Below are 12,802 nucleotides of genomic sequence, written 5' to 3'. Positions count from 1 at the left end.
AAAGCACCCAACGCTGCACCACGGGGCTGACAGTGAAACCAGCTGGCTGGGTTCCTGCGATACCTGGAGGGAAGGGAGCATGCAGGGAAAGCCCATCCCAGCTCCCCGATCTCTGGGACAGCTAGCTCGACATTTGGGATAAAACTGTAGCAGATTTCCAACTTGGGCTTCCAAAACTCCTCCCGCAACACTGAGCATGTCCTACTCCGTAGGAAACAGCCTAGGACACAGCAAATGTGCTTACAGCTTGGTGCAAAAAATACATAGGAAATGTGCATACCTAATGCAGTTAAGGAAGAGACAAAGTAAACTTAGTTCCCTCAAAATAAATTCCAATTCAAAAAACACAATTCAAAAAGCAGACACAGCAGGCCAGGTAAAAGAGCAGTAACACAGGCACGCACACACACACACTCTACCTGAAAACCAGAGTATTCAAGCTAGAGGTTTATTCTACTTTTTTTTTAAATGTAATTCAAGTGATGAGTTAAAATATCAGTTCCTTACCAACACCAAACGTTAAATTCTCTGTAACTACTCAGTACATTTAAAGGAACAACATCTTACAAGGCACTAGAAGATGAATTCATCTTTAGATAAAGTATCTGTAAAAATAAAGACTGAGCCAAGTATCCATTTTCATTTTTGAATGTCAAGAGCTTCTGACCTCAATTTCTTTAATCTGTTTTTTGTCTGTTTTTTAATTAGCTAATAATATTGTTCTGGTGCTCAGCACAATCCCCCTTGCAGTCTCAGACTCAAAACACATCTCTGTCCGTGAAGCCGGGTGTGCACCTCTCACTGATAACACTTGAATTTCACTGAAAAAGGATATGGTTTGGAAGTCCAACACTTAAAGAAAGTACTGAAAACATCTCCTTCCCCCTCCCCAGAGATTGATACACCAGATGTACATTTTTGTCCCCTAGGTAAACACAAATCCCCACCGAATGCAGCCCCTTCATTCCCCTGGACATCACTGACAGAGTCAGAACACCAATGTAAATGTTTGCTGCTTGGACTCAGGTCTCACCTTAATAAAGACAGCCCACGCGTAATTGTGTTTGTATAAAAGATATTTACTTCAATTATCACACCTAGGGTGCTAGTGAATAATAATAATAATAATACATCGTGTGAGTTTCATACAGTGATATTGCTTCTCCATATCATATAGGGACCGTTGTACAGTGCTGAGAACAAACATTATATGGCTAACCAAACAAAGACAGAAGAAACAATGCCATTCTGCTGACGGAGGGAGCGCTTCCCCGCTACTGCCAGCCATATAAACTCTTACTTTTTATGTTTAAACAAATACCAAGAAATAAAATGTTACAAAAGATGAGTCACAGCAACACAATGTGGGCTTCTCAAAGCTACTTGTACAAAAAAAATGACACTTTTTTTGGTCAATTGGGTCTTTGTGAGGATCTTTTTTTTTTTTTTTAATCTGTGATTGTGAATATAACAAACAAGCTCTAAAAACATCTAAGACTTAGTGCGTTACAGAAAAAATATAAAATACTGCTAAAAATGTAAGACACCACAATACACTGGGGTAAAAACTGAGCTTATTATTTTTTAAAAAAAAAGTTCTCAGGAAAAAGTACACCACTTTCTGTTTGAGTTCATCTTGTGCTGTGTTAGTAGTCGGGGCATTTCAAAGGTCTGCCCATTATCATGGCAAGTAGTTATTGCACAAATGCAAAGAGTTAATTTTCTTAATAAAAAATGGAAAGGGACATGAGGGAAACAATTAAAAAAAAAAAAAAAAAAAAAAAAAAAAGAAACATCCCCCCCCACCCCAGCCAGCCTCCATCTGCTTTGGAATTAACGTCCAAATTCGTACGTTTGACATTCGCGGAGCATTTCCAGCGAGTGGGGCGCACAGTGCCCGCTTTTGTGAAAGGAATGGCAGAAAACGCTTTGCAACACAGAAATGCATAGAGTATTCTGACAGGAACAAGCTTTTTCTTTGCTGAGGTTACCCAATCATTACCAGAGGGCCTTTTTTTTTTCTTTCAGACTATGTCAAAGGAAAAAAAAAAAACCTCGCGTGGGAAATGCATCTGATGGTTTTTAGTGGGACACCCTTGAAAGGCAAAGTGCAAATTTGCTTCCAAATCCACAGAAGTGGTGATGTGCCCTGCAACTAGCTCAGCACCTTCCCCCTTTGCCCACCGTAAGGTCTCACCGTGGGGCCGGCCGGCTCGGTGCTGCCCGGCGGCCCTCTGCCCTGTCCCTCGTGCAGACACGCGCTCCCCTGCCACAAGCAGGGGGAATTTCTAGCGCAACAGTTTTCATTTTTGCTTCTGCAGCTTTTCTCTCGCTCGCTCGTGACGTGTTACCTAGCCAGGGACAGCCTGTCTGAACGTGTTTCCACACCGCAAGAAAACTTAAACAACTCCTCCGTGACAAAGATCAATTTACAACGTGCATTTCCAGAGTTCACACCAGGAAAAGTTGCTGCTGCACCAGGTGTTTTTTTTTTTTTCTTTTTTCTTTTTTTTCCCTTTTTTGATTTTTTTGATTTTTTTTTTGTTTTGTTTTAAATCTTGACCAACTTTGAATGAGAAGAAAATCAGCTTTGAATTCAAAAATTCAAACATATGCCAACAAAGATGAACATCACAGGAAACCAGTCTCTCATTTTAAATTAACACGCGAGTAAATCACAATGTACTTTGACAAAGGGGCACTGCATCTTCATGAAATTCTCAGTAGAGGCTCTAGGAGGCTAAGGGTATTTTCTCTCTCTGTATATTTTAAGTCTCTTCTCTCACAACTGAGGCTTCTTATTCTCAGTCCTAAATTATTTTAAAACTATTTAAATAATATTATTTATTAGGCATTTAGATAAAATACTTTTTTTTTTTTTTTTTTTTTTTTTTTAAATGATTGCTCTAGGAAACACAACAGGGGCACAGTGATATGGATACGAGCCGACAGCACCCCACTCCATCCAACTTTCTCCAATGTCTGCTCACAGGATATGTATACTCCTGTTGTGTTCGTATCAAATAAAAACAAACCTCAAAAAAAAAAAAGAAACTGTTAAAATTAATCTCATAAATAGGAAATGTTAGATTGTTTTCCTAATGACAAACCGCCTTTATATATTTCACCTTATGATGCTGTAGAGAGAGCAAGCTTGGAGCGTGACGCAGAAGTGCTGCTGAGGATGCAGGTGGGAGGAAGCCCGAGCTTCGCCAGACCCAACGCGACTGCACTGACCCTACAGCGCCTCGGCCCCCGGCCCCCAGGGCCGGCCCCGCTCTGGGCCCCGAAGACAAGACAGACAGCACGGATTCCCAATGGCACGAGGGACACGTAGCAGTTAGCGAGGGCTGGAGCCCACGAGCGGTTCCTGAATGCGGACAGAGCTGCGGGCACGGCACGGGACGGCACGGCCTCGGGAGCGTTAACGCCGCGGGACAATGCTGGGCTTTCGAAGCCTGCGCCCGCCGTGCTGCCGGAGCCGAGCCAGGCAGGGCTGTTCGTCAGGAACCCAAATTCTCTAAACCGGTGCTTGCGCTCGCCTGCGCTCAGCGGACGGGGCCTCCAGACGCAGAGTGAGAATTTCTATTGCACAAAGACTTAACGCACAGTGTTTGAAGTGCTCAGTAGCAAGGGGGCAACTAACGCTGGGCCGCAAGTGCTCCTTGGTTGGCGCTTGCTTTCCCCCCACCCAAGTGAAAAGCTGTGAATGCTGCGATCTACATCACTGTGCTTTAGATTATTCTCCACGAAGAGATTAGAAAATAAGGCACATAGCTTTCCAAGTATAGAAAGTTTGTTAAAGACTACATTTTAGGAAAGTAGCGAGAACTAAAAACTTAATGGGAAATGCAGTAACGTACAGGACTTTGATGACATGCCTGTTGAATTAAAATAAAACCATTTCAAACTAAACTAACCTCTTTCCCCCACAAAAGACCTTTCCATGATCCCCACCTCCTGAGGAGGTGAAAGGAAGTGGAAGCCCTGCTCAAGGAAAAAGAAAAGTACGACACAGAGGTGACCTTGCTTATTCCCCACACGCCTCCTTTAGGAGCCAGATGCTCAAGCACTCGCAGCAGAGCCTGTACCAGCATCCAGAGGTAACTAGGTACTTTGGAAACACTTTTAAAGCTAGTAATAATTTACTCACATAAATAATACATCAAAATAGTACTAAGGGTCTAATGTAAACTAACAAAAGCCAGAGAAGTCTGACTGAAGGACTGATTGTAGAAAACATCTTTTTTTTTTTTTTTTTTTTTTTTAGTTACTTGGAGATAGGATTGTACTTCAGAGCAAGTCAAGTGCCGCCAAGTTTTAGTTCTTCTCTTGAAACAGCACTTGCCTTCCAAGAAGAACTGCGAAGCAGAGAATTTCAATCTCATTCCCAAGAATACTTGAATATTCAGCTCAGGGAAAGCAAGAACAAACCACTTGCTTATATTTGTTACTTGGCTAAATTTACTGATCAGTGGTTTTTGCAATTGTTTAAATACATGGCAAAATTCTTTACTCTCCATCTTCCCACTGTACATAAATATAGCAGAGTATGATTTACTTGTGCAGCTATCTAGGATATTAACTTCTCCTAGGCCACATCAAAACAAAACCCTCACACCAACTGTTATGGGATGTTACAGACAAAGTTTGACCCTTAATTTCAAACTACCTGGCTTTTGCACATCTCAGACCCTCGGAATTATTTTTATGTATTCTGAACGTGATTTTCTCCCTCCCCAGGTTAGCTGAACCCGCATATCTCAAGAAATCCGACCTCTCAGATGGATAATCCTGCATTTACAACACGGAACTTATCTGACAAATGGGAAAATAGCATGCTATGCATTAAAATGCAGAGTGGTTTTAAGCCTCCACTCACCTATGCCCCAAACGATTTCATGATTCTGGCTGTAGCAATTCTACTGCCCCACCGAGACCAAGCATGTAAATACATACAGGGGGCTTCCCGTACTGGAATCGTGTACATACACACACGTAACAACTCCTAAAAATGCATATTCATTACCCGCATCGACAGAAGATGTAACACGACTTAATGCCATGGTTCCTGGTACCAACAGAGAGATGGTGCTGTTATGAACATTACCACAGAATTACACAGTAACTATGCCACAAGCAAGTGTGTCACCGAAGCAGCAGGGAACTCCTGGCCTGACTCTCCACTGCCATGGATCTTTGGATGAAGATTGTACTACGTCGTACAAGTGTCTCTAAGAATCAAACAGAAAGTCAAAGACATGATATCGTGGGGATTAAGCCATCTACTTTTGCTGTACTGTTTCCTACATTATTTTGCGATGGTCAGGAATTCAGTCATCCTTGGCATGTGCCTGCTTCAACAGACAACCAGAAATGATAGTACAAAACGAGCGGTTTTGGTCATAAGAAATAACAGAACTGTGGCAAAACCCTTCTACTAGCATCACATGAGTAAAGCAAGCCTGAACAATGGCAGAAATTGCCCTTTGTAGAAGAGCTGGACAAGAAAAAATACAACAATCTCATTAATTTTTTAAAAGGGGACATTTCCTTTTAAAGCTCTATTGTGTCTCAACCTGTTTGTGACTAGTAATGAAAAACCAACCCTGTGCATCAGACCATTTTATTTCTCATTCATAAACTAGTTGTAGAAATGCACGCTTCCCTGGACAGCCAAGGGTTTGGGGTTTGACACGGAGGTTGTGGGAAAAGTGGGTGCCCCTGGTCCTTGGCTGTACCAGAGGTTCTCACTAATAAAACTTCAATGAATGACTTCGTTCAGCTGGGGAACGACCTTACAACTAATAACTTGCATCCCGTATGCCACAGTACCACTGGACTGGGGGGAAAATCATCCCTGAGGAGAGAGATGGCACCACTCACACACCTATTTTAAGGCTTTTTCGAAAACTTAAGTGCACAGGCCTAATGCTAACCTTCTCCAAAAGGATAAATTTCACCTTCAGAGCATAGAAACTTTATATCCTTGCATATTAACAGGGTAGGGTACATGACCTGGTCATGTAGGATTAGTCCCTAGGCATAGCATAAAGGGCTTGTCTTGCTTTAAAGTTCATTATTAACTATATTTTACATATGGCATAGTCAATACATCCCACAAAAGGGATGGGGAGGAAAGAACTTATTTGTGAAATAATATTTCTACATTTCAGAGCTCAGACGCATACGTGAAGGAGACAGGGACCACTAGGTCACTTCTCAAACTGAGAAGGTTAAGCCAGAAAAGAAACTTAGATCTTGTGCTTTCCAAGCCAGTGATTCTCCTTGCAATTTAAAACCATCCAGCAAGATTTTAAACCGCTGGAAAAAAATAATATATATATATATATTTGTACAGAATTTTTAAATTCTCTCTTTTTTCTTTTTAATAAGTTGATTGTATATGCAACACAAAGGAAGAAAATGTTGATGTTCAAGTAGTGGGGCAACAGAAAGTGCAAGGGGAATGCAGCAGGCCAATGTATGTGTGAACTGAGTACTGCTTTACTGCTGTTTTGTCTGCGTGAGTCACATTTAGGAGTAAGAGGATATGAGCAAATTGTCTCAGCAGGGTCAAAACCCAACTCACTCCCGGGAAAGACATGATTTGGTTTTAGTGAATGTGAAATCATCCCCCCTCCCCCCTGTAAGAACCAACTTTTCTTCTCCTGTGTTTCTGATAGTCTTCAAGAAACACTCACAGCACAAGCCACCCAGGGTGGCTCTAGGACAGAAAATACTTGAGGATATGTACACAGAGTCAAGAAGTAAGAAGAGAGAGCTTAAGAAACTCACGTGTTAAAAAGACACAAATGAAGCAAAAATGGTGCCCTCCATCTGCATGCAACAAACTGCTTTTCTTTCAGCTTGCAACAAATGGCTAAGTAAGATTTCTGATCTCTTTGCAACCTTGCTAAAGGCACTAGTCCAGATTACTGCAACATTTCAGTTTAAATAAACTCATTTGGATTTAAGTGCAAGGAAGTGTCCAAGGGATTTTTTTTTTCATGTATTCTCGTAATTTATAGATGATCAAAATATTTTTTTTTTCCTGTTTCTAACCAGCCCTGTTTTTGCCAGAAGCATTTTTATTTCCTATAAGTTTTAAGAATACTTGGAATTAGTAATTTTAAGATGGAAAATGACAGACTTCTGACTGCAACTGTGCTAGTGGGGACTGCAATCACTGCTACCATTTTCCATCATTTCAGTACATTACTTTGTCAGATCTCCCTCATATCACCTTTCTAACTTGAGTTACCACCAGAATGATGCACCTCTATAGCTTACTGTTACTCCCACTGAAGGACTGAAAACCAGCAACTTTTAAGTAAATGGTTAGAGAATATTGCATAGAATTGTCGCATTCAATAACCCCCTTCTCTACACCATTCCCATATGAACAAGTTTGATAAAACTAACGTGAGGATCTTTCACCTAATGAGAAAGGCACATGTAAATATATATTTTTCTTTTTATCTATATGACTGATCTTGTAACAGCAAGGAGTTTTTTACTGAATATTCACTAATTCATGATAAGGACAGAGTGCACCGATAAAAGTTCCTTTAAAGCATGGCTCTATAATTTAGAGACATTTTACAGATGAATAAATAAAATGGTCGAATTTTACGGCATCAACAACTGTAATTAGAACCATTTCTGCCAATTGTAATGTGCGATCCTGTCATCTGAAATTTGTATCCTCAAATATGGAAGTGCATTGACAATCGCACTGGATGACCCCTCTGCCCAGGGATACTCTTCCCTTACTTTTACCTAAACAAGTATTACACCTTTTGCCTTTCCTAACCATCCAGAAAGAAAAACGACAATTTTTGCTGCAATATAAAGGTATTTTTGTTAAAATAGCCTGGGCCCTTCATCCACAGCTTTAGAAGAGCACTGAACTCGATATAGAAAGAAAATAAAACTATTTTTAAAGAACCTCGAGAAACAAATCAGAACAAAACAGACTCTGGCGTTACAGCTTTTCTGAAAACTGTCTGTGCTTTTATCCATCGGGAGAAGGAATGTCATCAGTCAGTGCTCTGCTCCCAGGCTCTGTGCTTTGCTAAACGACCATGCCACGGGACGAGCCCCAGGTCCCCTGCGCCTCTGTAATGCTGCTCGCCTTCCCGCGCAGTGACCAAAGAACATAAAAAGCCCCAGTGCTACTCTCTGGCATTTCTTCTCCTGCAACTTTTTTGTCCTTTTCTGTTAATCAAGTAAAAAAAAAAATACTCCAATAGATATTTTTTTCCTAGAGGCGTTACTTTCAAATGCCGCGTAAGAACAGAAATACAGCTAAAATCTTTCAGTGTTGCTGAAGTTAAGTCTCTGAACCAGGGAGGTCTCTGCCCGTTCGGAAAGCCAGTAGGTAGCTCATCTCCAACAAGAGAATCTCAGCAGTAGTTCAAGCTAATCCGTTTTGCTTTCCAATGGAACAGAAAAGCAGCTGTGACCTTGGCTAAAAATCGGGAACAAACAGCTGGGAGCATCACTTCAACTCTACGAGCTCGGTCTGAGGGCGTCCGTCTGCCCGTGCCCTGAACGAGGCGCTCACCAAGGGACCCCGAGTGACGCCCAGCGGGGCGGCCGGGCCGCCCCCACAGCATCTCAGCAGGCTAATCCACATTCAACGCAGATCATTAAATATGAAACAACAAAAGGAGCTAAGCCATTAATAAAGTGCCAAAAATATAGGAAATACTGACAGCATTTGATTTGATTAATTTTATAATAGATGCCAATGACAACCCTTGGCAGGATGGAGTGACTTCTGACTTGTGAATGCTGTCTTTATCCAGCAAAATTACATGACTCAAATGTAATAATGGAGCTTAGAATTAACAGTTAGTGTTATAACAGAAAAATTTCCTCTAGGGCAAGCTACAGATATGCATTTTAAAAACCATTATAGCATTAAAAACTGGGCAGATGCTAGAGAACCCTAAAGAACTAGTGGAAACCTGAAAAGCAATCTAAAAACAAACAGGAAAAAAAAAAAGATACAAGTTTCAAGGCACTTACGTATTGCTTATTAAGAAGAGAGATTGACCTTAAATGCTGCATTTGTGTTCAACCTGTGAATACAGTTCTGCTGTCGGATAATGCAGCAAGAGCTCTCAGTAAGCATTATGGAATGCAATTATATCGACACAGGCACAAGAACAGTTTGGGGAATATTAATTTAAAAAAAAAAAGATCAAACAGGAAAAAAAAAACCCTCCCTATCGAGAAAGCCGAGAGTAACCACTTGACTGCATCAAGCACCTGGATCTCAAATCAGCAGACAAGGACAGTAGAAAGAGACCGGCAAATGTACTGCCTAGAACTACTTGAAGAAACAAAACAACCACAACACAACCTGAACCGAACAATAAAGACAAAAATTCAGAACATAAAATATCTCTGTCTTCTCGTCAGAAGTTTTGCTTCATGGCTGAAGACGCATCTTGTTATGACTTCTATTAAGGTAGGCGTACTTTTACCAGGACGCGCATTTATAGATGGAGCTGTGCTTTTTACGTCAAACCAGACCATTGTACAGATACAGAGAGGTAACACTTTGCTTCACCACGTTATTTCCCTCACTGGCCGTTCCCGTGGACTAACTGCACTCCAGATAAGAAGCCAAAATCGCTTCCAGTACGGGCTGTCACACACTGGTGTTTGCTATTACAGACCATCTCCTCAGCTCATCACAGAAAGGGGCCGTTGCTCTCTCTGATCCTCGATTTTAGTTTTGCATCACAAGTCCCCAATACCCAAGGAGGTACCCTGAAACAGCTAGCAGTAAAAAGAGGAAACAAATCCCTGCCTTTCAGCCTCCTAGAGCCTTCTTTTCTTAATCATGAAAAGGATTGGTTTTAGTGTACTGATTCTTAATTTGTGAAACTTGCGCTAAGTGCTGCTGTTGCATGTTAAGAGACTGTAAATGAAATACATAAGTTCTAAAACATCATGCAAGAAATGTGGTTTCACATCTTACAGTCAAAAATCCTACTAATGAATTAATACAAGCACACTGAGGTGTAATATTGGGAACATACCTTTAAAGTCGGAACTCCTCTCCCCATCCCTCCCTCCCCCAAAATCAGAAAAGTAATATTAATTAAACTTAAGAAGTAATGAATGCACCATTAAAGTGTCATCAAAAAGATGCTGACCTAAGACAAAAGTTCAATGATACACAATACGGTCAAAAAGTCTTCAATCAATAATATACAGTATGACAACTACATCTTGTAAATTATACCCAATACTGCCGGCAGTCTATCCCTCTAAAGAATATTTGCCCCCTTTCATCCCTTCCTAACAATCAGATAATAAAATACAGCACCTATAAATAAGCAAACAAAAATTATATATATATATATTTATATATATATATATATTCCGAAATCATCTATTGTTAGTTTTAAAGATATGGCAATAAAGGAGTCTAAATTAGCAAACTTGTAGAAGCCATAACTGATAAAACAGCTTATTGAAAAAAGGTGGCAGTAATGCACTCTATGTGTGCACAAGTACGTAAGAAAATACACAGACGTATAAAATTGCACGCACACACTCACGCACACACATCCTTCCACACACCTCTATGCTCACGCATATACATATAGACAACAGGAGGAGTTAGAGACAAGTTAGAATTTGATTTGTACTTTGATCAGCCCTAACCTGTGCATAAAATAATGGCAAAAGGCTGTATTTCTGCAGGGCAGAATGGGCTAGTCTGGGACTCGAGAGCATGAACGTTTTGGTTTGGAGTTTGGGCTGCTTCCATCCTGGTAAGAGCCCGTCTGGTCATTGCCATGTACTATTTTTCCACATAAAAAATAAGCTTCCCACAACTAAAACATATTTAAAATCAGTGCTTGTGGTGGGAAGAGAGTCAGTAAATGGCCACCTACAGCAGGAAAACTTCTCTATCTGAGGCAGCTCCAGTCCCCTCTTAGTGGTGTGTGACAGCAGTCGTACACATGAACTACACTTTCATCGGTTCCAGGTAAGCTGAACGTTTGGGGTTACAGAATACGTCCCCGAGTAGCAGGCTGAAATGTTACTGGCCAACGTCTTTTTGAGCTATCTGACTTTACTGAAAGGAAATCCTGTACACTACGAACCAAGTGAAATGATCAAGTACATGCTGTTTCTAAGTTGTCTCCTAAACCTCCTAGATATGAGGTCTGATCAGCGTGCTCTGTGGTTAGAGGTTAAAAAGCAGATTATAAAATACCTAGATTCAGATTTTTTTTTGTCCTGATTTGGCCTAAAATGGAGTGTATTAAACAAATTCTGGTCTGCAAAAGACCAGAATCAGTTAAAGCTATGAAACAATGTGCACTACGTGTCAATATTCTATTTCACTTACAAGAAAACACTAAGTCAGCTACCACAAATTAAGATATTTTCCTGATGTGACTTTTTTTTTGTTTTGTTAAAAAATATGTGGAGTAAATGTGTTTTTTTTTTTTTTTTAATTCAAAGTTTCAAACAACAAGATTCTTTTCTTTTCTTGAAAATATGTAGGAATCCAAACTAGTGTGTTTAGAGTCGGTTGACTGTGCAATCTCTTAGTGGCAACTGAACAGCTACAAAAAACTTTCTTTTTTTTTTCTTTTTTTTTTTGAAAAATCTCCCCTTTTTTCCTGGTTTAAGAAGATAATAGTGTATTATCGCTCTGTAGCCATTAGATGGCAGATAAAAAGCCCCCTTTTAATATGTGGGTTTGATTTTTTTTTTTTTTAAACGTTTTTCATTTTTTTTTAAAGCCCACACCAAAGAGGAGGGCACAAGGCAAAGCTGTATGAGTTATTCCAGAAATTGTGGAAATCACTTAGGGCAATAATAAAAACACTTCAGGGTACAAAAAAGCTCGACTACACATTTCAGTTTTCTTCCTCGAAAACACAAACATAAATTGGGCTTAACGCTCCTTTTGTTTTCTATATGCACCTTGGCCTATGGCGTTTTTGCCCTGTGGCCCGCAGGGCGGTTAAGTGCGCAACACAATAAAACCAGTAGAGGTCCAGTTTCACTTCCCAGCTCTCCAGAGTTGGGCGAGTTTTAATCTCAAAACTCCCACTCGACAGCCTCTTCTCGACTCGCGGCCTTCTCCAAGCGGTGGATTATGTTGTTCAAGTTTGCTGCTTTCTTTTTCCTCAAGGAGCTGTCTCGCGTGTTCCTGGAGCTCGCGGCCTCGGAGAAGCTGAACAAGCTCTGGAGAGAGTTGGCTTTCTGCGAGCCTGCGGCCGGTGTTGAACTCGTACTTGGCACGCTGGAGATTTTCTCTGAACTTTCTTTTGACTTGTAGGAGCTCTCCCCTGTAAGGACTGAGGTGGAGGCAGCTGAGGTAGAGGCATCCCCTTCCGTGGTGGAATTGGGCAGTGTCTCCAGAGCTTCTCCCGAACGCTGAGACCCCGCTGGAGAGCTCTGGCGCGGCGCTCTGAGCCTGCCCTCGTCGTCGGTGTCCTCCAGGCTCTCCGCTCCCAAGAGGAACGGCTCCGCTCTCTCCGAAGGCCTGGCGCCAGGCAGTGCCTCTTCCCCCGCTTCCAGAGCTGACTCCGCTTGCCCTCCCTGAGACTTTGTGGTTGCATTGCTGTACTCGTCCGCCTCCGGACCGCTTGGCTTTCCTTCAGGTGGGCCTTCCGCATCCACGCCGTCGCAGCTGTCTCCCTCCGAGCTGTGAGCGGCTCTGCTGCTTCTCGCCGAAGGAGAATCGCTCGACCCGGCCTGGCTCTGGCTTCCCGCTTGGATCTCCTCGATGAACAGCTCCCGGCGGATGCGAGAC

At 41.6% G+C, this 12,802-nt stretch overlaps 2 protein-coding genes across 2 annotated transcripts in view; both read right to left on the bottom strand.

Annotated features, from left to right (window-relative positions):
- LOC118176383 (protein CASP-like) overlaps positions 1-6,215 on the bottom strand; it is a 23,090-nt gene extending 16,875 nt beyond the window's left edge. The window contains exon 1 of the mRNA XM_035343343.1: positions 6,209-6,215. The gene's annotated coding sequence lies outside the window, so the exon portion shown is untranslated. The remainder of the gene's footprint in view (positions 1-6,208) is intronic.
- Positions 1,059-12,802, bottom strand: part of CUX1 (cut like homeobox 1) — a 202,266-nt gene continuing 190,522 nt past the window's right edge. The window contains exon 24 of the mRNA XM_035343423.1: positions 1,059-12,802. Within this exon, the coding sequence (XP_035199314.1) occupies positions 12,085-12,802 (718 nt within the window). The 3' untranslated portion in view covers positions 1,059-12,084.

Source organism: Oxyura jamaicensis, chromosome 19 (genome assembly GCF_011077185.1).
Source record: "Oxyura jamaicensis isolate SHBP4307 breed ruddy duck chromosome 19, BPBGC_Ojam_1.0, whole genome shotgun sequence".
NCBI lineage: Eukaryota > Metazoa > Chordata > Aves > Anseriformes > Anatidae > Oxyura > Oxyura jamaicensis.
The sequence above is the reverse complement of the archived record's forward strand: the minus strand, read 5'-3'. Positions and strand labels throughout refer to the sequence as shown.